Raw genomic sequence first — 25,174 nt, 5'->3', positions numbered from 1 at the left:
TATAAAATTTGTGCACAACAATTGTACAGTTAGGGTACAAAGTAAGGCATCTACTTTAAATTTACATAGCTATAAATTGTATAAGGCTAACCTAACTAATACAAGAGTGTGCGGATGGTATGGGGAAGGAAAGAGCTTTTACAATTATTGAACAAAATTTGTATGTGCCAAATCTCACGAGAAAAGCCACAAGAATGGCTATTTTATGTCCTAACGACGACTGCCAAGGGCTACCGTCATATGATAAACAGAATGCTTTCCAATACATGCACATGTGTGTAAAATGTGTATTTTAGATTGGCAAATTTGTGTATATCAAGGAAATATGTCATTCAGCATGATTTTAGTGATCACTGGCAATTTTATCAAAATCACGCAAGTTTCCAGCACCAGTTGTACAGTGCTTTTATCCTATTGCATATTCTGTTGCTCAAAACAGTTTGCTTCATGTTCAGATGTTGTTGACTGCATTGAAAAAAGATGTGATTGTCCTTTACTGCCAAACCGTATGTTAGGAAAAACCTCCATTCGTGATAGTACATATATTAACATACATGACTTCACTACTTTTACTGGAGTCTGAAGTAACATACACATAACATTAAAAAAATTATAACATATACATTCACGGTCGATGTTCAGGAGAACTTGCACTTCTTGTTCCACCGCTCAGAATCTTTCAGCGTACCAGTAGGTTCTCTTCCAGTTCTCATCAATACACCGTTAACATACCTGTCTCCAAGTCATTTTACAACAACAGCTCCTTTCCCCGGACTGCAAAATTATGGAACTCTCTTGCAAACAGCTGCTTTCCGTCCGATTACAATCCACAAAGCTTCAAAACAAAGGTCCACCGCCATCTCCTGACATAACTACATTATACTCACTTAAGTACCTCTAGCTCTATGCCTAGAAGTGGCCAAAAATAATAGGCCTTGCATTGAGCGACACCGTTAAAAAATACATTACATTAAATTTGAGTGCACAATACATTCATATATACATTCTTCAATTTACTACCATTTCTGTATAATCCTGTTTGCGTCCGTTTGTTTCAGCCTGTCTTTGATGAGTGTTTTGAATGTAGAAGGTACATATGTTCTGAGTTCAAATACTATGGCTATGCCCAATACGGGGTTTGGGCATGTGATGCGAAGACCGGCAAACACCTTAGTTTATAAGGCATACCACCAGGACTTCCAAAACCCTAGACCCCGGGGAAGACCACCCAAGAGGTGGAAAGATCAGATCCAGAGTGACACAGGGATTACTCTAAGTGTAGCTGAGGCTATCGCTCTTGACAGAACTGGTTGGAGGAACCTGACGGAGGGGGGCAAGGGGCCAGTACCTGGCCTGGGCACTTAGGCAGGTAGGCATACTAAAGTAAGACTCTATTAGATCTCTAGCTAAGCAACTTTGAGTCAGGGTTTTTGTCAGTGGATCCAGGTGCAGTGGTTATCGCTTTTGTCGACTGACAAGTCTTGGGAGTCCTGCATGCACCAAGAAAAAATGGCAATGATTAATTTCTGTCAGTGTAAGTGAGCACGTGCTTCATACATGATAAGTTCATTGACAAACTTTTATTAATTTTTTTTCATCATAAAACGGCTGGGCAGCCCATTCAGTTTGTAGGAGATGATTCTTGATCTGGCCCATGATTACATTTAGTAAAGCAACACAAGGTAGCCAAGACTCAAATGAAAAAAAAAAATGTGGGGTCGTGTGGCGTAGCGGCAGCGTTCTCGACTCGGAACCAGAGGCCCGGGTTCGAGTCCTGACATGCCACCGATCTTGTGCCCTTGGGAAAGACACTTTGCACGACTTTCCTCACTTCGCTCAGGTAAAAATGAGTATTGCACTGTCCCTGTGTTACTGTCCCTATGTTAATATAAGTTGAAAAAACTTGAGTGTGCCGTCACCACGTCTTGTGATAACATGTTTCGGAATATAAAAAAAAATGTTTAAAACCCAGCCCTCAATTCACCCCTCAGCAGGATCTCACACGTAGATGCCAAATATGGTGCTGTCAATCAACCACACTCTCTTTTGCATCGAGTATGCTTAGCATTACCAAATCTTTCTAAAAATAAGTTCTGAAATGTGTTAACGAAAGATCTATAGTAGTTGCACATTCAGACTTGGCAACTTTTCGAACCATGTAAACGTTTCAACGTCTTTGCCCCGATCAAGATGATTTAAAAAGCGATGTTTCTTGGGTTGAAAGAATCGCCAGGATGAACTACCACAATGTTCACCAAAATCAAACGCTCAGAAAAAGCGCTTTATATACAGGATGTCACAGTTGTGGAATAACATAGGCAACTAGCAAAGTACTGGATTGTAAATAGTGAATTGTGTAAAGTTTGCCATGTACTGTTAATTTTGTAATGTTTGTACGTTTGTAATATATGTATGTAAATATGAATGTGTAGACCACAGGAAGAATAGCCTTTTATGAGGCTAATTGTGGATCTGAAAAAAACTGTTTCTTCCGTTTGGCGAGAGTCCCCCCCCCCTCCTCCTTGGTTTGTACGGAAGAACCACCTGCACGTCAAAGTCTACAAGGAACAGGCTGGCTTCCTTCCGCAGGGTCTTAAGATCGAGGCCACCCTGCTTCACCGGAGGGACTCGGGACACGCGAGAACCCCCGGACTCCGCTTCTCTTACCGGTGAGGCTTGGGGAAAAGTTTTGTCAAAATTTCTCAACAAGGAACTTCCTACGCCAAGAAAAAACAGGATTTTGGAAACGGTCAGACGTTTCAGGTAGCATCCACTGCCTTTGGAAACTCCAGTGACACGAAAGCTAGTGGATGCTTCCTTAAACGTCTGAACGGTTCTAAAATCATATCCAGTTGCTTGAGTAACTGTTTTTGCCGTTTCTTATTACCTTGATGTCTAACCTTCACCGACGTATCAAGGAACTTCCTAGCTTTAAGTTTAACCAAGGAGGTTAAATAATGGTTTAACCAACAGAGGAACAGAATTAGGTTGCTTAACAAATGTGACATCAGAAGTTGGTAGCGATTGCCTGTTGTTTTCTCAAATATCTATGAGGCGCAATAGACGCATAGCAAATGTGTTCCATTGTTTTGCAGATCAGAAGTTGCTTATATAAATGCCCAAGGATATCAGGGAGGTCAAGAAATCGCTTGGTGTTGAAAGTTTTGTCTTTGCGTTAACAATTGACTTACTTTCAGAAAGCTCTAGCAAAACATCGGTGTCTAAGCGATTAAAAAAAGTTTGTGCTAAATGCAAAGAGTATGTGATCTTTTTTAACCTTTTAACCTAATTATTTTTTTAATCAGAGCCTTTTAAAACTTAGCTTTCATGTTTTCTACAAGTTTTTACAACGTGGTTTTCGTCTTTCCTTGAGTTTTTTTTTACCTTTCTTTTCCCCACTTCTTCAATCTTCCTCTGATGAAGATAAGGCCATATATGTCTGTATACATGTAGCAAGGCAATCGGAAAGAAAAATCTATCACTGAAAAAAAGTACAAAGTGTGAGTAGAAACCTAAAGAGTCGAAACCGTACATATGTTTGGAACTTTGGAGCACTACTGTACAGTAAGTGGTTCATTCAACGGTCGCCGTCCTCCAGGCTACATTCTGCCACGGGCACGCAGTTGTTGCCAGTTTGTAGCACAGGTGATGGAAAAACAACAAAACGTCGCGGCGGTGAAGAATTCGTCCCTTCCGTCGGACAAGGCCGCTCCACGTGGGGTGCTGTACGTGCGGCCTGCCTTATCATCAACCAAACATGCAGGAATCCTACACAGAGGGCTGCGAATAGCCTCTACCAGGCTTCGGGAGGCGGCTGAAAAGAGTAGAAATCGGCCAAATAGCGTGCAAATAGAGAGATAGCATGCCGAGGGAGTTGGTCTACTAGAGAGTACATTTTGCTGCATCCTAGCGCGCATTCAGGAGCGGCAAAGTACCTGGCATGGTGCTATCTCTTTATTTGGCCTATTTCTACCCTTTCCAGCCGCCTCCCGAACCCTGGTGGAGGCTAGTTTGGCAGCGTTTGTTTGCGACATTTTCACTCGTTGCGTTCATGCAACGATGTGGCAAGATGCGATGTGGCAAGGTGCCCAACTCATGTCCAAGTGCAAGGACGGATTCACCACTGACACCATTGACACTATAGGAGAGGGATGCCCTCTCTTTAGGACGGTATGTTTCTATTGTTTTTCTTCTGGCCTTTGTCGTACTTGAGACTTAGCTTAGCTTGCAATGTTGATAAAGATTAGGTACCGTTGCCATGGAGTCTAAGGGATACACAATACAAGGTTTAACAGATCTAGATAGTGAAGAGCAGTGTAAGTTAAGGCTATCCTCATGAAGGATGCACCAAGTTAAGCTATCGTCTGTACTTCCCAAAGTTTAAGGTAAAGGTTGCGTCATCTTTGGCACAACGAGCATTGCAGGGGCGAAACTTGATTCCAGGAAGGAAAATAAATCAAGGAAGAATGCAATCAACAAAAATTGAACAGCATGCTATGGCTATTGCCTCTACCATGTGTAAATATGTTGTAAATAATTTTTATATGTGTCTTTTGTATATATGTTAGTTTAGATGTATTATTTTTCAATGTGAACGCTGTTTTTCAAATAATGTGACAAATTGTACCTAATTCAGGGGGATGCGCTTCTACTCCCCCTGCTGCTGTACATTCGTAAAATGATGAGCAATAAACCAGACTAACTACGCTGACTATATAACGTTATAAGAGAATATTTGACAGGGGAGTTAGGCCGCCTTGGGGTTTGACTGGACGCACAGTCGTCTCTTTCCTTCAGAGGGAAAGAAACAACCTTCCGCGGACTGACTCAATTCAACTTTCTCTTTTGCCGAATACAACGATCCGTATTCCCATAGAAAGGCCTAGTGGAAGCTTCTATGGCTTCAAGTTGGACCGTCGATGCAGTAATGTTAAAAGTTTATGTACCTTGAAAATAAAAGGCAACGTAACACTTATCGATGTGGTGAGTCTTTAAACATTGCTCGAATGTTTCTGATATCTGTAACAAGGTCGCTAGGTGTGAAACGTTGGAGAGGACAACTGTCTTGGTCTGGCACAACCTTGTCCTTAAAACAACACGAAATTGGCAACAATAAAATCGTTCCTTAAGGCGTCCACCGACAGATGCGTGCTATCTACTAGACGTCTTAACACCTGACACCTGTAGATTACGACCAACCCATTGCCCGCATACTTCCTTATAGTACGGAACACTTGCATCTTTTTATAGGCCAGCCAAATGGATAGCGCCCTGCCAATTCCATGCTGTCTTGCCAATTTGATACTGTCTTTCCAACATGATACTGCCTTTCCAATTCGATACATTCTTGCCAATTTGATATTGTCTTGTCTATTCGATACTGTCTTCCAATTTGATACTGTATTGCCAATTTGATACTGTATTGCCAATTTGATACTGCCCTGCCAATTTGATACTGCATTGCCAATATTTATCTGTCTTGCCTATTCAAAACTGTCTTGTTGCCACCAAAATATATATCTTCTTGGAGATTACAGTGATAACAGGAAGTTACATTAGAGGCCATATAGTGTTTCAAGTACTAAAAATGTTGAACTTCGGCGTGAGGACATGACACGTGACAAAGATGAAGCCTACATGTAGCATTGAGGAAGACCCTGAGCTGAAGATGGTGTGACAGGACGACGCAGATACTACAAGAGTGTTGTGCAACAAGACAAAGGGGCAAGGACGCGACAAACACCTTCTAGACCATTCTAGTGGCATTCCTCCAGTCTTGATCACAAGGATACGTATAAAAACTCGGTATCTTAGTCTGAACCCAACAGTCTTGGACGACATTATCTTAGCACAGACCAAAGCGTTGCAGTACCTCTAGTCTAGCTTTCTGTCCCCTCTAACAGTCTTTTAAGACGTTATCTTAGCACAGACCAAAGCGTTGCAGTACCTCTAGTCTAGCTTTCTGCCTGTTCTAACTTCTTGAGAAGCTTACGATGGTTTCAGTACAGTTGTTGCGCCTTCTGAGCCTTCTTTATTTGGTGCCCAACTTTCGGAGCCAGGCAATCCCAACAAGTGATCGACGGAGAATTTCGGAGATCTATAGGAAGGAGGTTATCAAAGCTACCATTCTGGATAAGTTGGGGCTCAGCAGGTAAGATATATTTTACGTATACAAATACGTGATATGATGGGCTATATATTGCAGTGATATGATATGTTGTTTTGTGTGGCGTAGTTGTATTGAAGTATGATACTATCATACATTGCGATATGCCTTGTTTATTGTATTTAACCCTTTGGTAAAAGTTGATTCTTTATGGAATGGTCAAAAACTTTGAAGCTAATATATTTTCTTTTACGGCGCTTCTCTTTCAATCTTGTAGTCCTCTGGCAATTGTTTTAAGTAGCTTTTTTTTCTTCGTTTTTCTCTAAAATTTCATCGAAAGGGCCTTGCAATTGTACAAAGCGCACCGTGCCAACAGACGATGGAAATTTACAGAAACTTGTTTGTCTTTTAATTAAAATCGTTCTTATCATACCTCTTGTTTACTGACACTGGATGATGTAATAATATAACGTAGTTGACGGATGGCACATCCCTTGAATTGTGGCGACCCTTGCTACCTAAAGTGGGGGTATTTTCACAATGTCATTGGCCTTACCTCTCCCCTGTAGCTTCCGGCATGTTGTGGTATGCGGTACAGATAAGCCGCTAGGCTGTATCACAAACGTTCGACATTGACATTGGAAATGATTTTTTACAATTATGTAAACCCTCTCCATCATATCACCGTGCTTGTATTACTTCCATTCTTTGCTATAATAAACGAGCAATCGATTAAAACCGTCCCCTGACGGCCCGCAGTAGCATGCCCTCGCCCTCAGGCGCCTGTACAGTCACAGGGCCCTAAAAGCATGCTCCTAGGCTAGGATCATATAACTGTCATACAAAGTGCAATCTACAGTAAATTGTACATGCTATACTTACTGGATATGTATCTGTATAGCCGGTATAACCACCCTTCGCCGTAACACACCAGCTTCGCAAGCGCGCGGCGCGGCGGCAGCTGGCTACATCACACCGAACGACGTGTACACCTAACCTTTGAACATCTAACTCTAAACATTGTTTAAAGCTATCTAGTGATACAAAGTGATGAACTACTACACTACTAACTCCTGCAGGGAGCCTGACCAGTTCTACAGCCGTCCTCTGACTGCCCGCAGCATGCCCCCGCCGCTCAGACGCCTGTACCAGCGCAGGACCCGGCCGGCCAGACCCGTGCGGCCGGGACAATTCCCCCGGGCCACCGTCTACAAGATGATCGTCTTCCCCTCCACAGGTGATGAAATGTTAAAGGGCCTGCATGGGGGGTAGTGATTACAAATTACCCAAAATTACCCGCCGATTACGAATTACTTATTTATTTATTGTTTAGGCCACACCGATTTAATTTTATGGATGACATCCTCTGAAGACCCCCAAACTAGTGCGCGCGGGCGAAAAAAATAAAAATCCGGCCAAAAATAAAAATGCTACAAAACCACAGGAATACAAACCTGGTATTGTGAATTTGGCGCATTACATAGCGACGTATACGACAGGCCGACACATGCTGGATTTTTGCGGAATATATAAATCGACACTGCTGTACGTATGTACTGAGTTCTTGAGTCTTGGAGCTTCGGTAGCCTGGCTGCCGTCAACCAGAGTTATCACCACCATGCACTACCCAGGCCTAAAGCCAGGCCAGAGCCTCGGAATACGTGATCTTTTTTTTTTTTTTTTTGAGATCGGGCGAAAATCAATGCGCGCGCGGATGTCATCCATAAAATTAAATCGGTGTGGCCTTATTTCAGGCTCAAAATGCCCCATAGTCACTTACATACATAACATGACATAAACACATCTAAAAAAATATAAATTGAAATATGTACGGATAAATGAACTATCCTGCCGCAAGGAGGCCCTCATACGGTGGGCGGATTACGTCTCAAAGCTGATTACGACTTTACGCTTTGCGGCTAATGTACTATTACGAATTACGTTGATTTTTTGGGAGGCTGGCTTCGTATACTACGCATTACGAAAAAAGGCATGTTAGCCTCCACAAGTATAATGCCATGATGAATAATGCCAATAAACCCCATCTTTTTTTTTACAGACCCCGTATCGAACAGCACAGACCATCTTCGGTTCAAGCTGCCCTCCACAGCCGGGAACCGTGTTCTATCTGCCAGCCTGTCGGCCTACCACGGGCTGCCGAACTGGCGAGGACTGCCGAGCAAAACCGAAGACAAGGTTCGGAGGGACTCGCCGTTTTCCGAAAGCCTGAAGGATTATTCCAAGTGAGCTTTGCACCTCTTTTAAATCTTCAAGAAGGAGACTAGATTGAAATAATTTTGGTCTACAACATTTCACCATAACCAGTTAGTCTAAACTGTAATATCTATTAGGGGTTAAAAAAAGAACAGACCGGGAGGGCGTGCAAACTTCCAGGCACCTCTGGCCCGTTTCAGAAGTCACGCACGTGTCCGTTAGGTCACGTGTCCAAGGCCATGCCTCCTGACGAAGGCCGAATATTCAGTTCGTCTCATAAAAAGTTTAAAACTAGGCACCATCAAGACCTACCAACCTACAAAGTTCCCTGACAATCTATCCATAGATTCTTGAATTATGCTTGAATTAATTAACAAACGGACAAACGCTACTGAAAACATAACCTTCTTGGCGAAGGCAATGAATACAAAGAGACCAGAAGATTAAAGATGTTCCTATCTTTCCCGTGTGCCTGCCAGAGTGCCCTCCTCCTTGCTGGTGCACCTGGAACAGAGAGCCATCTTTGGAAACCCTGGGCACGAGAAGGTCATCCGGGTCGGGTCCAAGTGGGTCGACTTCCGGTTGCCGGGCTGGGCGGAGTTTGACGTCACAGAGGTACGCCTGATGTTACCAGTCTGGGTGCCAGGACCAGTATACATGCTAGCTCCTTGGCTCCAGGGCTAGCCTGGGTGCCAGACTGTTGTCAGGGCCAGTATACAGGCTAGCTCCTTGGCTCCAGGGCTAGCCTGGGTGCCAGACTGTTGCCAGGGTCAGTATACAGGCTAGCTTCTCGGCTCCAGGGCTAGCCTGGCTGCCAGACTAGCCAGATTTTTCTTCAGTTTTCAAAATTGCAGGTTGCTTGATTTTTGTTCTGCAACATTGAAAATGTCTCTGCAAAATGTTGACTGCAGACGGGTATTTCTAACGCTGTAGTAGTAATAAATTTTGACTCACTCCCTCACTCGTTCGTTCACTAATTGAAAAGCCATGGACCTTCCTAGCTTACGAACTTCTGGCTTGGGAGCCCTGAGAGAAACGGCGGGCTGGATATCCGGTGTCTCACCTGTAGGAAATACATGAAGAGCGCGCCTTTCTACACGGACCCCGACCAGACGACCGAGGGAGCGTCGAACAGGCCCTTCATGGTGCTAACGCTCCAAGAGGTAAGGGAACAGGTACGAAGGAAGGAAGGAAGGAAGGAAGGAAGGAAGGAAGGAAGGAAGGAAGGAAGGAAGGAAGGAAGGAAGGAAGGAAGGAAGGAAGGAAGGAAGGAAGGAAGGGAGGGGGTCGTGTAGCGTAGCGGCAGAGTGCTCGACTCGGAACCAAGAGGTTCCGGGTTTGAATCCTGCCATGCCACCGATCTTGTGCCCTTGGGAAAAGGCACATTACACGAATTTCCTCACTTAACTCAGGTGAAAATGAGTATGTCTGTTGTCCGTGCGTTGGTGGTGGCATAAAATTGAAGTTGAAAGAACTTGAGAGTGCCGTTGCCATGTCTTGTAATAGACGTTCAAATAGAGGTGATTTCTGAATTACGTCATTTTTGGCTTCTTTCAGTTGGACGAAGACGAACTTGAAGAAGGCAGCGGCGCCTTGCGTCATCAGCCGGAGCCGTTGCGTCACAAACGTGACGTCACCAAAGACTGTGACGAGGAAGAGGAGGAGGAAGACGATGACGCATTTCTGACGTCACGGAACGAAACATCGCCATTGCCAAGGAGCTGCTGTCGAAGATCTTTGGTGAGATACTAGTACTAAGAAAGTAGAGTGGAACTCGGAAACTAGAAGTCAGAAATGTCCAGATGTCTTACTGTAATACTGAGGGACGAGCCTTGTGCTAAATGTCGGTTAGAGGAATGAATCCAGTCAACTATGGTAACCAAATCCCTATGCACATAAAAATATTATCAACTATATAGATACGACGATAATTAAGGATCAATGACTTGCCTCGAGGTGTTTACTGCGACAAACGCCTGGCTAGTAACCTACAACTACTAAATAAACCAACGAGTGAGCGCAGCGAATGTCATTTGACTGACACGTCTGTGTGAAACTTGTCTTCACTTAGTTTCATCCAACTCTCTAGTGTCACTGACGAAAGGTAGTGGATAACACCTGAAACGTCTGACCGTTTCCAAAATCATGTTCAGTTGGTTGAGTAACTGTTTCAAGTTTGGCGTATCTTATTACCTGGATGTCTAACCTTCATCGACGTGACACGTCTGTGGTTTTCAGATTGTATCCTTCAAGGACATTGGCTGGGACGGTTGGGTGATGGAACCGGAGGAGTTTGACGCGCACTACTGCCTGGGCCAGTGCGCCAGCTACAACCTGCCCGGGCCACACGCCGCCATCATGGACCACGTGGTTAGTCCTACTCACAGTGACAATGACGTACTGGTTCTAACTGCATAGCATAAAAAAAAAAACTTCGTAAACTTCGAATTCTGTTTTACCCTACGGCCATGGAGGGGAGGCAGGCTGCGGAAGGTTATTTCTTTCCCTCCATGGCCAGTCAAACCCTAATGCGGTCAAACTTCCCTGGCAAACATTCTCCTATATGTAGCTAGCCGCCCTTCGTCGTAACACACCGGCTTCGCAGGCTGGCGGCGCGGAGGCAGCTATCTATATCACACCGAACGATTTGTTCCACTCAATCTTTGCATATTTAATTGCAGTTGTTTAAAGCTTTCTGGTGATGCCCAACTGTGCTTGGTGGCAACGAGTTTCCACTCAACGATATTTCTTGGGAAATACGAGTTTTTGAACACCTCTGATATTTGAAAGCATGAACGTTTCTTGTTTTTTTCTGGTGGTAGTATGGTAGATTATAGAGACTAACTTTCCTTACATCTTTTCCCCAGGTTTCTCCCGTGTACCAGATGAAGCCGTGCTGCGTGCCTGTCCCGGGGCAGATGCGCGACCTGCTCATCCGATACAGCTTCGACGGCGGCAAAACCATTTCCACTCAGCTCGTCCCCAACATCATCGTCAACTCATGCGGCTGCCTCTAGGGCGTTTCAGCTAGCCTCTACCAGGCTTCGGGAGACGGCTGGAAAGAGTAGAAAGTGGGCAGAGAGATAACATGCCGAGGGAGTTGGTCCGCTCACCTCACCAGTCCCATAGCTAGGGAGTACATTTTGCCCACTTTCTACTCTTTCCAGCGGTCTCCCGAACTCTGGTAGAGGCTACGTTTCAGCCTGAAACCCAGGCTTTTGACAGGGTCTACACAGGCTACATCTACATTTAAATACAGAGCAGATCTTCTTGTGATTATACGACAGTATCAAATCGGCATGGCAATGTCATGGCAGTGCAGTATCCAGTATGTTTGGCTGGCAAAAAAAAAGGAAGATACCAGCACAAAGAAAATAAAAACTCATGAACAACTTTTTAAAAAATTAGCCAAAGCCTTCACCTCTGCTTAGACAGTATACATATGCCAGCTCTTGGGCAATAGGGCCGATATGCCCCGGAGAAAATTTACAATTTATATAATACAAATGTACATACATCCTAAGTGTTCTGTATTTCTTGCGCCCTTTCCATGCAATATATGTTTCAATTGTGAATTGATGACCGAAAAGATGACCGAGGAAAGAGAGGACTCTGGGCACTGGGGTGTGTTCCCACCTTCTGATGTTGTTTAATCACGTGATACAACATCGTAGGGCGGGGCACATCCCAGGGTGCCATGGGAACAACCGAACTGCATGCTGGGATGTGTTCGACAGCCGAACGGCATGCTGGGACAAGTAAAAAGTTGAGCCGAAATTTATATCTTTTTTTTTGCAGGTACACCTTCTTACTAAGACTCTTTGCGTTAAATTCCCTTGATGAACTTTGGGAAATCCCGACAATCATATTTCTAGGTAGGAGGAAAGAACCATCATTTTCTCTGACGATTGACCAGATTGGTCATAACAATGTAGATGAAATGTATCGACTGTATGCTACATTCTCATGGCTCGCCAGACTTTATTACCTACCTAAATGTTGTGGCGTATATGACAAGAAAATGTTAGGTGAAAAGCTTTGCTAAAACAAGAAAATTCCAAATACCTAGTATACTGCACCTTGGATACCCACCACCAAGCATATTGCAAAAACACATTAAAGCGTCTTTTAATGCCAGTATCATTTCACAAATTTATCTCTTTAATAATGTATTAGATTTGAAAACTGCATCTAAAGTGTTATTCTATGTACATGTAGTAGTATTATTGGTATGATTTGTTCTCCAAAACTTGATCTCAATAAACCTTTCATAGGAAAACTGTCATTCAACATGGCAGTCAATCTAATATATTGTGGTTTTGTCTGTCTTGTGCATTTTTATTCAACATTATCTCAACACTCATTGCTTATTTTAGAAATACTGGTATTTCCCAGGGTTCTTCAAATGTAGTCTCCACCAGACTTTTGCAGGCTGCATCAATAGTAGAAATCAGACTGAAACAATGTTGCTGGCCAGCTATAGTATTACAGGCAAGCTGGACCCTCTATGGCCGGCCAACTCCCCTGGCCAGCTACATTCTGTTCAGGCGAATTTCTACTATTTATCCAGCCCGCAGAAGAGTCTGGTGCAGACTACTCCAAAACCGTCAGAATAGGTTTATTGCTGTTTTTTCCTGACCATTACCAAGTTGCATGTAAACCTCTACAATATATCATGTACACAATACACTGGGTGTGAAAGAACAACAGACAACAGAATTGGAGTTGTGCGTAAGCTGTTTAATACAGCACAAAAGTCTCTCCTACAGAATAACTTAGGACGCCTTCACTTACTCCTTACGTATTATAGTAAAAGATGAAATAAATAAAAAAAGTTGGCTGAAGTCTTCATTGACTCGACGTTTAGCAATGTGTTTATGTCACAAACAACAATGGTCCCTTATAGAAATGCAACATGTAACTACGAGACGGTCAAAATCACTGTACACAATGGTCTTCTGGATGTGCCTTACCAAGTCAGACTCGAGATATATATCGTTCAGCCATCTTAATTACACTTCTTTGAAAATACACACCAATATCATGGGTGCTTACAGTGCTAAAAAACATCAAGAACAAAACATTAAACCCCAAACACTTACATAAACCCCCATGCCATAAACTTTACTTTCATCTGTCCAGCATTCAGTCTTAGCTACAGGAGTTCTCGTCCAAAATGTAGTAGTGTCTTTGCTTCCTTACTGGTTACTTCGTTTTTCAGAGAGAAGATCTGGCACTGGCTTTAACTTCTAAAATATCTCTTAACTGTACAAGCTTCATGTGGTGTTTTTTCCTCTCAAGAATATGCCTAAATACATCATATACTTTCCTACAAGGTACCAACACCACCGAGCACGAGATATCTGGTACGTTATTATCATTATTGCTGAGAATCGATTGATCGTCTCATATCAGGAATGTCCACGAGGTGAGTGAGCTCTACTGGTACTGGTAGCCCGTGTAGCCGGTCGTGTTGCTCATATTCTGGAAGGGCTGTACGACTTGGGACATCAGCGATGGAACCCCGCCGCCATTCATAGCCGGCATCGCGCCGAACTGTTGCCCACCGGACGCCCCGAAACCACCCTTCTGGCCGCCCGCGGCACCGCCAAACTGGCTACCAGCCCCCCTACTGTTCCCCCCCTGGCCGCCGAACCCCCCGGCGCGATTGCCACCCCCTAACCCCCCACGGGAGCTCCCCCCGCCCCCCTTACTACCCCAGCCGCTGCCCCTGTCCCCCCGGCTGCCAGCAAAATCCCTCCCCCCTCGGTCGTCCCTCCCACCGGCGGGCCGGTACCGTCGGCGATCTGCAATGAGAGAACATTGCAAGGCATTGAGAACTACGGGAATTCTCTAATACCGCCAGCGCCTGCCACCTGTACAAGGAGACACGAAAGCCAGAGGTAAGATTTTTGAGACACAGTTAAGAAAAGACCTCACCACCTCACACCTCCATAGCCACCAAAGCGTTACACTAGTGACTACATAAGTAACTAAAAGCGTGATCAACAAAATGTTTAGCTTATACTGAATAAAATTAGAGGTAACAAAATAAAAAAGAGCTTCAAAAGCAAAATCTAGAATAAGAAAAAAATTTCTTTGCATTAAGGAATTGAACTATGCTCTGAGTGAATTCATCAGCAGAAATAAAAAAGTTACATATTATTGTTTATTTTTGTACAAACCAGGTATAAAACCAAAATCAATTTGTTGTAAATGGTGAAGTGAATTTGCAGGGGAAATGAGAAACATTGAAGGATCAAATCAAAATCTTTATTTAATACCAACTTAGCAGACATGCTGATTGTCATCTGAATTTCGTTGAAAATTTACAGATAAGACTAAAAGCATACCCTTGTCCTGCTGTGCGCAACATGTCGCTTGGCACATACAGTGCCATCTATATAGCACCCTGTATAGGTACGGTTTGGGGGTATTTCTCGTGCAACGCTTCACACCGCATCAAAACGCAACGAATGTGGAAGTAACTATGCCACTGCAGGGCAAAAAAATTTGGGGGTCTATGATCTAATTAAGACATGAAATTATTTAAAAAAATTGTGCCAGGAATGCCAGCAGGACAAGGGTTAACATTTCCATAATTAAAAAATTACAAGGATTAATTAATAAATGGACATGAACCCACCTCCTCTGCCTCCCCCGAAGCTGTTCCTTGCAGCCTGCACCATCTCCAGCAGACGGGGGTTGACTTGCTGCTGAGCCTCCTGCAGCACTGACACCAGGTCTTTCGTCTGCTTCAGGTTGCTCGGCGTGAAGAAGGTGTACGCCGTGCCGGTCCGGTCGCTTCGTGCCGTCCGTCCGATCCGGTGGACGTAGTCCTCGGCCGAGTTGGGGTAGTCAAAGTTTATGACAAACTTGATGTCTGACACGTCTGCAGAGTCGTTACATATGTGTGTTGTTTTTGGGCAAGCACACACCGTAACGGTGGATAGAGGGAGACACAGGACCCGTAAATATATAAAAACCCATGCCGGACTTAACGTGGAACATTGGGTACCCTTGGCAGAGCAACCTCTTTCTGTGGTGTCCATCATTCCCCAGGTCACAGCAAATACGGTTGCCTTTCCGTTCGAACACCATATTCCCAAGTTGACATGAAAGAAATCTGGTGCAAAAATTTGGTAACAATGCCACACAGAATCGCAGCGAACACACCATGCCAAAAACCCTTGTGACCTTATGAACACCTGAATTTCTTAAGTTCCAAACATTTTGGAAAGGTTTCTCTACTCTGGGTACTCCATATGTTTGGGTACTTACCTTACTTACACACAGGCGTAGCTGAAAAGACGGGGTTGTAGGTTAGCCAGTGCCAACAGAACTAGGTGGATGGACTCTCCGGAAATTCATTCAGACTGCTTCCATAACAAGAAGGGCCCAGGGAAAGGCTGAACCACTTCCTGGCCATCTTAATAAGAATAAAACTTTTGGAACGAAACGAGAAATTCTGGTAACGAGAGGAGAGTAAACACCAAGCTCCTGTGGCAGGATTCATTCGCGAATGGAAGGCACTTTGGTCTGAGACATTGAAACGTGATTGCGCGGGCTATCTATGGTGGAGGTAGGCTCCTTGTCTTGCGGTACCTTGTTTTTGTAATCCTTCATGTCGCGGCTGGACCACTTGACTTGGGAAAACAAGCGTCCGGGCGCAACAGTCACGAGGAGTCAAGTAAGTACACACTGTCCCAGGAGCTACCTTCACTCTCGGAGACGCACGTGTGACGACGGACAACAATCGTTCGCCGTTTTCGCGTTTGGTTTGGGGGGCTCCCGACCGAACGAGTCCCCTTCTAGCCAGGAGGTTCCGACATGACTGTGGTGAGGGAGGGCGAACGGAAAGTTGCTGCTTTTGCTCCAAATGTGGCCTGCCTAGCTGCCTAACTTCGCACTGCAGTCCACGGCTCTCGAGCGAGTCTCTTGCGTAAAGAAACTCACAGCTTTCCCCCCCACCCTTATTGTATTACTGGTTCTTGAAATAAGTGTGATTAAGAACTAAGAAGGCTGACTGAGAAATATAGAGTCTGAATTGGTAAAAAATTTGAAAAAAGTCGTATTTCCACATCAGTTAAACTTAAAGAAAACAAAATGCAGATATTGGGTGCATGTGCACCTTAGTGCACACAAAATTGGAACTGCGCACCCAATTTTTTTTGTGGGTGCACTGGTGCACCCAAGTATTTTCCTAATTGTAGTAGTATACAGGATATTCTTGGCATTTAAGTGTCAGAAAAATAATTTTTGTTTTGGTACTTGTTTAAGATTTTGAAGTTAGCTCCCATTTCAGATTCAAGCTCAGAAGAGGACCTGTTAGATCTGTAATTAGGTTTTGATTTACATGGTGCACAAAAATAAAACATTTTGTGCACCCAATTTTTTTAGGTTGGGTGCACCAGTTTTCCCAAAACTGAATTTCTTGCCCTGTCACCCCACCTTGCCTTTTCTAGAAGCTAAGATAGCAGCAATTGTGTGTGGCTGGACTGCAGCGTTTTCCTACATTGCACATTGGAGTCCACGTAACACTGCTCGCTCCCCTCCTCGTAGGCAACCAAGATGTAGTCATGCCGGGCAATCCTCCCGCATATCTACAGAAAGGGAAACTCAAGAGAAAGCCAAATGTGAGTCAAATAGTTCCCCAAACCGATCTCTTCAAAAACGTTCCTTCTTCTCTAGAAGGTTTAAACTTAGTTTAAGGCAAGCGTATTTCAATCAAAAACAGCCCCAAAGATGCTCACAGAAATTTCAGACCAGTGCCAACAACTTTTTTTGAGAAAAACTGGTCACTACAAATTTGGAAAGACAAAACAAGCAATTAACAACATAGAGGGAAACAGTACATGGAAACATTTAATAAGCATTTCGTAAATGACTTTCCAAATCATAAGTGACCTGTCTCTTCTGGACAAACTAAGACAACACAAGACGCTACACCGGATCATTCCATAAGGAACACAACAAGAGGAAAAGACGGAAGAACAAGAAAAAGGAATTTGCTACCGACCTAAACCTCGAGATGCAACATCAGTGGCCACTAGGATGGGCGCCTTTCCAGATCGGAATTCTGTATAAAAAAAATGACAGAAAAAATGTAGTTCAATGATTACAAAATATTCTGACTGAAAACTGATCTTAAAATTTGTATCTTAACAACTGCCCTTTGGTGTAACTTCGCAGGCAATGTCTTGTTACACCTAGCCCTTGAAGTTGAACACTTAACTCTACCTACCTACCTGGGCCCTAACTCTAGACATTGTTTAAAGCTATCTAATGATAATGCCCCTACTATACTTGGTGACAGCGATTTGATTACTGAATAACGTTACTGCATTTAGTTAGAAGTTATTTGTAATAAAACTTGGACTTAAAACGATGGAATTAAACAGAGGAAATAGAAGCTGCTCATTTAAATTAGTTCTTTTCTTGGTTGTACTTGGCATTTCATATTTGCAACCCAAACGTATTAGACACTTACGGTTCAGAACCCAATCTCTCTCTGGCTGAGACTTGTCTCCATGTATACACATTGCAGGCCAGCTGGAAAGAAAAATAATTTCATTTAGCTATAATGTAAATAACTCCAATGATGGTCTAACTTTCACAAGTGACTCAAGTGACAACTTTGGAAAAGTCAGAAACTTTTCATGTCTACATTTTTTTAACGGCTCTTGGTGGCAAATGTGCAGATGTTGGCACATTGGCACATCAAATCCGTAACTGTGTTTTTGACACACATTTAGACAGATAACTCTACCGTACAGGGCATGCATACAGTATCGAACCCGGGACCTATTGGTTCCAAATCCAACACTAACCATTAGTGCTGCATACCTAAACCCACATTTAGGTTCAGGTCCGGATTCAAGTCCAGAGGTTTAGGTTCAGTTCCGGACTTGTAAGTCCGAACCTAAACCCACAGCATATACAAAATTGCATGTTGGCAACCTTGCAATGTTGTCTGGGTGAAACTTTGGCCACATAACATGGAGGCCGACACTTTACAATGCCCAATGGCAATGTTTTTTTCATTTTGCAGCAAAGATTTTGCAATCTACGGAAGGTTTGAGGTGGTTTGAAATAAAAGGTGGTATGTGAAATGGTCTTTTATGGTAATAAGTCCGGACTCGGTTCTTGACTTTTAGGTTTTTTTGGACTTGAACCTAAACATTATTACAAGTCCTGATCCAAGTCCAGTGAACCGGTATGCAGCCCTACTAACCATTGTGCCACCGGTGTCTAGGTTATGTCAAAAATAAATACATGATATATATAGAGAAGCTCTTCCGATTTGGGGTTTTAAACATGTGGTTGAAACTTTGCAACAACATTCTCATGAGACTAAAATGTACCCACCCATCTTTGCGCATGCGGCGTGTCAGGTCGTCCACCCTGCGTTTGGTCTCCACGAAGATGATGGTTTTGTTCTCCTTCTCCCCCATGATCTCCTCCAGCAGACGACTCAACCTGGAACCAAACGTTTTTTTAACATCTCATTGAAGTAAAAAACAATGCTCTAAATACTAACAGTTTAGCAGTATTGTAACTGCAAAATCAACAGGATTCTTAGACAAATTTCCCACATTTTGAGAGGCAAATCATGGAGTTGAGAGTGGTTGTTGGCAGTCCTATGGATATTTTTATGTATTTACCAGAGACTTTTGTCAATTTTGTCCATCAAGGTAGAAGGATTGGTTTAAACATTTTTCCGTCACAGGCCTCAAAGTTCCTACACTTGACAGAAAAACAAGAGCTTGTGAGCACTATATACAAAAGCATGTCAGTTGAACGTACTGCACCTGGGTGAAACCATGATTTTTCACGGTTTTCGTTGGATGTTTGGTCACCGTTGCATTAGAATAGAATTTCGCCTGTTGCAGAGGATATCTTTTCTGATATAATATTTTGAAACTACAGACGGGATGTAGACCTTATATGCGCGAATACGATCTTACAGGAGACATTCTGCGGTAGTTCTATGCACAATACATTACGAGTTTCATGCAGGAGCAGTACGTTCTGCCGTCAAGCTACTGTATACAAGTATACAAAATCACCAGAATTCTTAGATACCATCCAATTCTTCACAACACAAAATGTTAAGAGACTAGAGCACTCTTTTTCAGCATCACTTATGAACTTAAAGAGCTATTCAACACTATATAAAAAGGTTGGCTTACTTGTTGTCCTTCTCGTGTTCTTGCACCACATCCACAATCTGCAGGATGTTGTGGTTGGCTGAGAGCTGCAGGGCGCCGATGTTGATCTGTGTGTACTCCTTCAGGAACTCTTCAGCTAGCTGCCGCACCTCCTTGGGCCAGGTGGCACTGTACATCAGGGTCTGACGGTCAGGCTGGGGAAGGGACAGCAGGGGATGTTACACATGGGGCATTTCAATCATTTATCTAGGATATGCCAAAAAAACGTTGCTCAAGCAACTGGATATGATTTTGGTCAAAAATGTGACATTTTGTTACCTGGATGTCTAACATTCATTTATTACCTGGATGTCTAACATTTATTGCTGAAACAAGAACAGTGCAGCCAAAGAATTTTTACAAGTGGTACTTAAAAGCAAACTGTTTCTAATTGTTGTACAACACACTTGGAACGACCAATTATTTAAACTCGTTCACAATAAGTTAACATGTTCAGTTCACTGTTACGTCTTGTATGTTCAGTTGTATGAGAACTTGCGTGTTTCATCAACTTGTTTTTGTGTGGTTGATGTTGTTCCTTACCCTGATCTGTTCGATGATCTTCCTGATCTGGGGTTCGAAGCCCATGTCCAGCATGCGGTCTGCCTCGTCCAGCACCAGGTACGTGCAGCGCCGCATGTTCGTCTTTCCCGCCTCCAAGAAGTCGATCAGGCGCCCCGGGGTGGCGATGCAGACCTCCACACCTGTGAGACACAAGATTAGAGACAAGGTGTTACAGTATGTGCCAGATAAATTGGCTATGTATTCACGATATAGCAGCTAGAAGCAGAACTCAAGTCAGAAGTTCTGAGGAAGGTGCCTGATATGTATCAAAACATAAGTAGCTGAGAGGCAAGAAAACCCCAATATCAAAGGTCTGCACAAGCTTTGGCGGCAGAAAGTTTTTACTTCTTTGTTGGGTGAGTATTCTGTTGTTTGCCAATTTTAATATTGTTTGAAAAGATAAAGGATGAATCCCGTTTTTTTAGGGAAGAAACTATGAGAAAATGGGGGAAATATCGTGCAAATATTTCATTGTAAAGCTGTGCAGTTATAGACATATACAAGTTAAAAGAAAATACTGTAATTCACAATTTTTTGCGGTACTTTTATGTTCGTGGTTTTCACAGTCACTTATGTTACTGCGAACAAATAACTTGTCTGTTTTCTGCAACCTGCTAACAAATTGTTCCAAGAACATGTCAACTTTTCTCAGACCACTATCTCTTGGTACCGCGTACATGAAGTGAATTACAGTATTCTGTCTGGCCTACAACTTAAACATAAGTTTCCAATTTATCTGCTTGCAGTCGGGTGCCACGGAGGACTGGACTGGTGGTAAACTTAACGGCACCCTACTCACCCCTCTCGAGATCTCGAATCTGTGGTCCTTTAGGAGAACCACCGAACACACACGTGTTTTTTATCCGGGAACTTCTGCCAAACTTAGAGGCCTCCTGCTGAACTTGCTGCGCTAATTCCCGGGTCGGCGTTAGAACCAAGCACTGAAGAGATATCAGAACAGGAGAGAAAAACCCAAACAGTCAGATTAAGCTATAGAAGCACGGCACCCAGGCGTTGGGAGTGGTGCTTACCACGTTCCAAGTCTCGGAGCTGAGGGCCTTTCGGCGCACCTCCGTACACACACGTGTTCTTGATGCGAGAGGAGCGTCCGAACTGGACGGCCACCTCCTGGACTTGCTGGGCCAGCTCGCGTGTCGGGCACAGCACAACACACTGCGTGTGCGACACAGATTAACACAGCTATCATCCAGAGTTACAGATTAACATAGCCAGGGCTCGAAATACTGGATGCATGTGCACCCAAATTTGGTGCTGTGCACCCAATTTTTTCTGAGTATACCCAAATATTTTCATTTTCATATTAGTTTTTGATGACATTCTACATGTACCTATTTTATCTTACATGGTTCACCCCAAAAAAATTATTGTGCACCTAATTTTCTAGGTTGGGTGCACCAGTGCACCTATTCCTAAAAATGAATTTCGAGCCCTGGATTAACATAGCTGTAATCTGCATTACAGATTAACATAGCTGTAATCTGTGTTACAGATTACTAACATAGCTATAATCTGTCACTATCTGAGTATAGCATGTTAATTCTCTACAGGGCCAACTAGGCCTTTCTTCCAACATTTTTTCTTTAATTTTACTCTCAGACCGTGTTACTACATGTCACAGTAATCTAAAAGAAAGACAACATAGGGTAGATGTAGATACACATTGCAGATTTTATATAACAACTCTACCTCAGTACTAAAACGACATTGCCATGTTTAAGGATGCACAAACATTGAAATCTACATTTGCTTTACATGGTGACAAGTTTTCAGAGAGATTCAGAGGGAAGTAAAAGTACTCACGATTGGACCATCCCCACGTTCCAGGTAGGGCTGGTGGTTGATGTGAACTATGGCTGGCAACATGTACTGGAAAAAAAAACAGGATCAAATTTTAGAACTGAACCTATTCATACCCGCATTTTTGAAGACCAAAATCATGGTTCATATTTCTCCTTAGAAGTAAATGACCAAAGCAGTGTTCTAGCCATGCTGAAATTTGTTACCATCATGTCAGTTATGTTTGATATGATCATCTAAAATACCCTTTGCTGCATTTTGATGGGCAAATTTTGCAGGTAGACTTAGTTTTAGTTTAGGTAGTCTTTACATGCCAATTTTCGTCCATATGAGTGGTAAACTTCTGTCAAATGATGGAAAGACTAGGCATTGGCTAGAACACTGTCATAGATGCAGAGTATTGAATGTGTCTGGAATGCGTAGAAGTTAAAGAGAACGTACAGCGAGAGTTTTCCCTGAGCCTGTCTGTGCGATGCCCACAATGTCTCGGCCCTGTAGCGCCACAGGCCACCCCTGTGCCTGGATGGGCGTCGGCTTCTCAAAGTTAGCGTTCCTGATCTCATCCATTACATAGTCTGCAACAAGAACGATAAAAAATTCACTGGAGAGAACATAAGACTCACACAAACACACACACTCACTATCCGGTTTAGCGTCTGTTGTTCCCATCTTCTGAACGTTAGATGTGCTTGAACACCAAACAAATACATGCAAATCTGGAGGCAGTTATGATACTCTGATATGTGATTATGTGTTACAAGTTTCATTGTAATTTACTGTTCAGTTTGAAATTTTACTTGAGTGACACGATGAACATATCTTTGTGTGCCATATTTGCTTTGACTGTGAACTTGAAAATCCAGTCCTACAGCAAAACTAAATCCTGATTGAAAATAAATGGATTTACTGCATTTACCCATGTAATGAACCTAGATTTGACCAGTCTTTTTTTACAAGCAACCTCAGTAAAGAAGAGTTGCTATTTTTTAATGATGTTCAACAAACAGAAATGAAGTGTTACCTGGAAAAGAGGCGTAGTGGAACTCTACGACAGGTTTTGGAACATTGTGGCCTCGAACAGTGATCTCTCTTTCACCTCGGAACTGCTCAACTTGAGCCTGAAGGGAAAAATCAAGAAAACTTTAAATTCTGAGAAAAACACAACGAAGGCTACATAACAGACAACTCTAATCGTTAAAGAGCTCATACTTCACACATTCATTATTGTCTTTAATGAATATGCTAGGGAGCAAATTAATAGTGAAGCGGGAACTATGCAGATTTACATAACAAGAAACCCTAGCCATTGTCTGCATAAAGGGAAGGAAAAATCTACATAGTTAAAAATGATACTGTAATTCCTGATTATTTCACGGTACTAGTACTAATAATTTTTTTTATCTTCGTGGTTTAAGCAGTCACTTCTGTACTGCAAACTTATCACTACCATCAAAAAATAATTTGGTGACTTTCTTTTTTCTGCACCTTAACACCTTTATTTTTCTCAGGCCATGAACTTTTGCTTCCACGAACATTAAGTGAATTGCAGTAGTGTCTTTCTTTTTTATGTTTTACCAGCCGCTGACAAAGTGAATTACTTACCATTGTAAAGTTGGTGATGTTGGGATGTTCCTGGTAGAAGTTCCTCTCGAAGGGCACCAGTTTGGACAGATCCCACTTGGGTTTGCGGAGCCTCTCGCCCGGCTGGGAGTCCTTCCACCCGTTTCTGGACCCCCCAAAGCCGCCCCCGCCGGACCCGTAACCCCCTCTACCTCCACGGTCACCCCCGCGGCCGCCATAACTGCTGCCACCACCACCATATCTGGGCAAAAGAAGAAATTATATGAGCATAAAGTTATTAAGCCAAGTGTCATAATGGTAGGGCATTCGGCATGGAACCCATGGGTCCTGGGTTTGATTCTACCTACTTGCCCCGATGATCATGTTGTGCCCCTTCAGAAAGGCACTTTATACAATTTTTCCTCACTTCATTCAGGTGAAAATGAGGGTATCAAAATGAGTACCTAGCTTTGGGTAGGGATGTCCCTGAGACAGGACATAAAATGGAGGTCAGTCCCCAGAATTTCTTTTCAAGAATCCTTGAACGTCTAGATATTTATGTCATTTGTGTCAACCTTGGATGGAATAACTCCTGATGCCTCTTTAAAATTAAAATTAACTGCATTTATTTTAAACTTCATTTCTTATTCAATGTGGTTGTCTTACTCTTTGTCTTAGGGTACCTTGTGGAATGATTAGTGATGAGTCAGATGACAAAAATGGTGGTAAAAACAGCTTGAAAATCCCCCCAATTTACTAGTGTTATACAGGACCAAAAACCTATATATTCTTGTTATTTCCAATCTTGGCATTTCCTAAATATCATAAGGAATATCCCTTGAGAAATTGAAGGCGTTAACACAAGCCAAAAGACATAAAATAATGTCCAGACATGTTACCCCAATTTTGGGGACTCACACAAAGGATTGACAACTGATGCCCATTCCCTTGTAGACAATTAACATTTTCTTACACACTAACGTACAATTATATCACCATTTGAAGTTAGAACAATACAATAAGACCTGCGTGATCCGATATCTATGAAAAATTCGGCCGGAAAATACCGAAATGTCCTTTTTTGACAGGATTTAAGAAATGTGGTGACGTCACACGGCATACCAGGAAAGGAAAAAGCCGCACCTGGATTCTCCATGGCGTCATTCGATCCGTCACAAAAGACTCAAGATTTCTCTCGATTTCTCACGTTTTTCCGTCAGAATTTCCTTCAAAATTTCTCTAAAACATCCTTAGGAACCCACTCTATAATAGGACGTCAGTTTTGGTGTCTGATTTAGGGTAGATTGCGAGAAATTTGAGGGAGAGCTACACAGGAAATGGGAAGCCATTGTTGCATAAGCCAAGTCATGTCACCCGGCGTGGTCGCGCGGTGGAAAAAATGTAAAAACTTCGAATTTCTTACCCTCTCCTGTCCCCACGGTCGAAAGAACGAGACATCGCGTCGTCACAAAGTAGTCGGTACGAAAGAGAAGTAGTTTTAGGCAGTACTTTTCTGAAATTTGAGGAAATTTTCGACACTCCTGCAGCCCGAATGCCGGTCAGAATGAATGAAGCACAGGCAGTTAACGCCGGCATCGTGTCTTATATATCCCTCCGCGCCTCGTGCGTCACTGCCCTAAAAACCGCTCCGATTTCTTCCAAAAGCCTACAAACGTTTTACCTATTCCAAGAAGTACACCGC

General features: G+C 43.1%; 2 protein-coding genes across 4 annotated transcripts; one reads left to right on the top strand and one right to left on the bottom strand.

Annotated features, from left to right (window-relative positions):
- Window positions 1-5,993: 5,993 nt before the first annotated feature.
- Window positions 5,994-11,348, top strand: LOC109464877 (bone morphogenetic protein 6-like). The gene is made up of 8 exons (XM_019761967.1): window positions 5,994-6,151; window positions 7,228-7,343; window positions 8,166-8,349; window positions 8,800-8,935; window positions 9,322-9,483; window positions 9,878-10,060; window positions 10,559-10,690; window positions 11,188-11,348. Exons 1-8 carry the CDS (start codon window positions 5,994-5,996, stop codon window positions 11,335-11,337), a joined length of 1,221 nt encoding a protein of 406 aa, XP_019617526.1. The 3' UTR covers window positions 11,338-11,348.
- A 1,689-nt stretch (window positions 11,349-13,037) lies between these two features.
- Window positions 13,038-25,132, bottom strand: LOC109464879 (probable ATP-dependent RNA helicase DDX17). Of its 3 annotated transcripts, none has more exons than XM_019761971.1 (13): window positions 24,896-25,132; window positions 23,515-23,734; window positions 22,934-23,030; window positions 22,354-22,487; window positions 21,916-21,981; window positions 21,126-21,267; window positions 20,074-20,234; window positions 19,513-19,685; window positions 18,689-18,799; window positions 17,811-17,872; window positions 17,340-17,399; window positions 14,967-15,212; window positions 13,038-14,127 (listed from the first exon to the last, which is right to left on the bottom strand). In XM_019761971.1, exons 1-13 carry the CDS (start codon window positions 25,066-25,068, stop codon window positions 13,760-13,762), a joined length of 2,013 nt encoding a protein of 670 aa, XP_019617530.1. In that variant the 5' UTR covers window positions 25,069-25,132; the 3' UTR covers window positions 13,038-13,759. The 3 variants fall into 3 exon arrangements, with proteins under 3 accessions (XP_019617530.1, XP_019617528.1, XP_019617531.1); XM_019761969.1 differs by lacking the exon at window positions 21,126-21,267 and adding an exon at window positions 20,894-21,035 and having other exon boundaries at window positions 24,896-25,127; XM_019761972.1 differs by lacking the exon at window positions 21,126-21,267 and adding an exon at window positions 20,894-21,035 and having other exon boundaries at window positions 13,038-14,196; window positions 24,896-25,123.
- Window positions 25,133-25,174: the final 42 nt, after the last annotated feature.

The sequence above is a fragment of the Branchiostoma belcheri genome, unplaced genomic scaffold (assembly GCF_001625305.1).
Source record: "Branchiostoma belcheri isolate BF01 breed outbred unplaced genomic scaffold, Haploidv18h27 scaffold142, whole genome shotgun sequence".
Classification (NCBI taxonomy): Eukaryota; Metazoa; Chordata; class Leptocardii; order Amphioxiformes; family Branchiostomatidae; genus Branchiostoma; species Branchiostoma belcheri.
The sequence above is the reverse complement of the archived record's forward strand: the minus strand, read 5'-3'. Positions and strand labels throughout refer to the sequence as shown.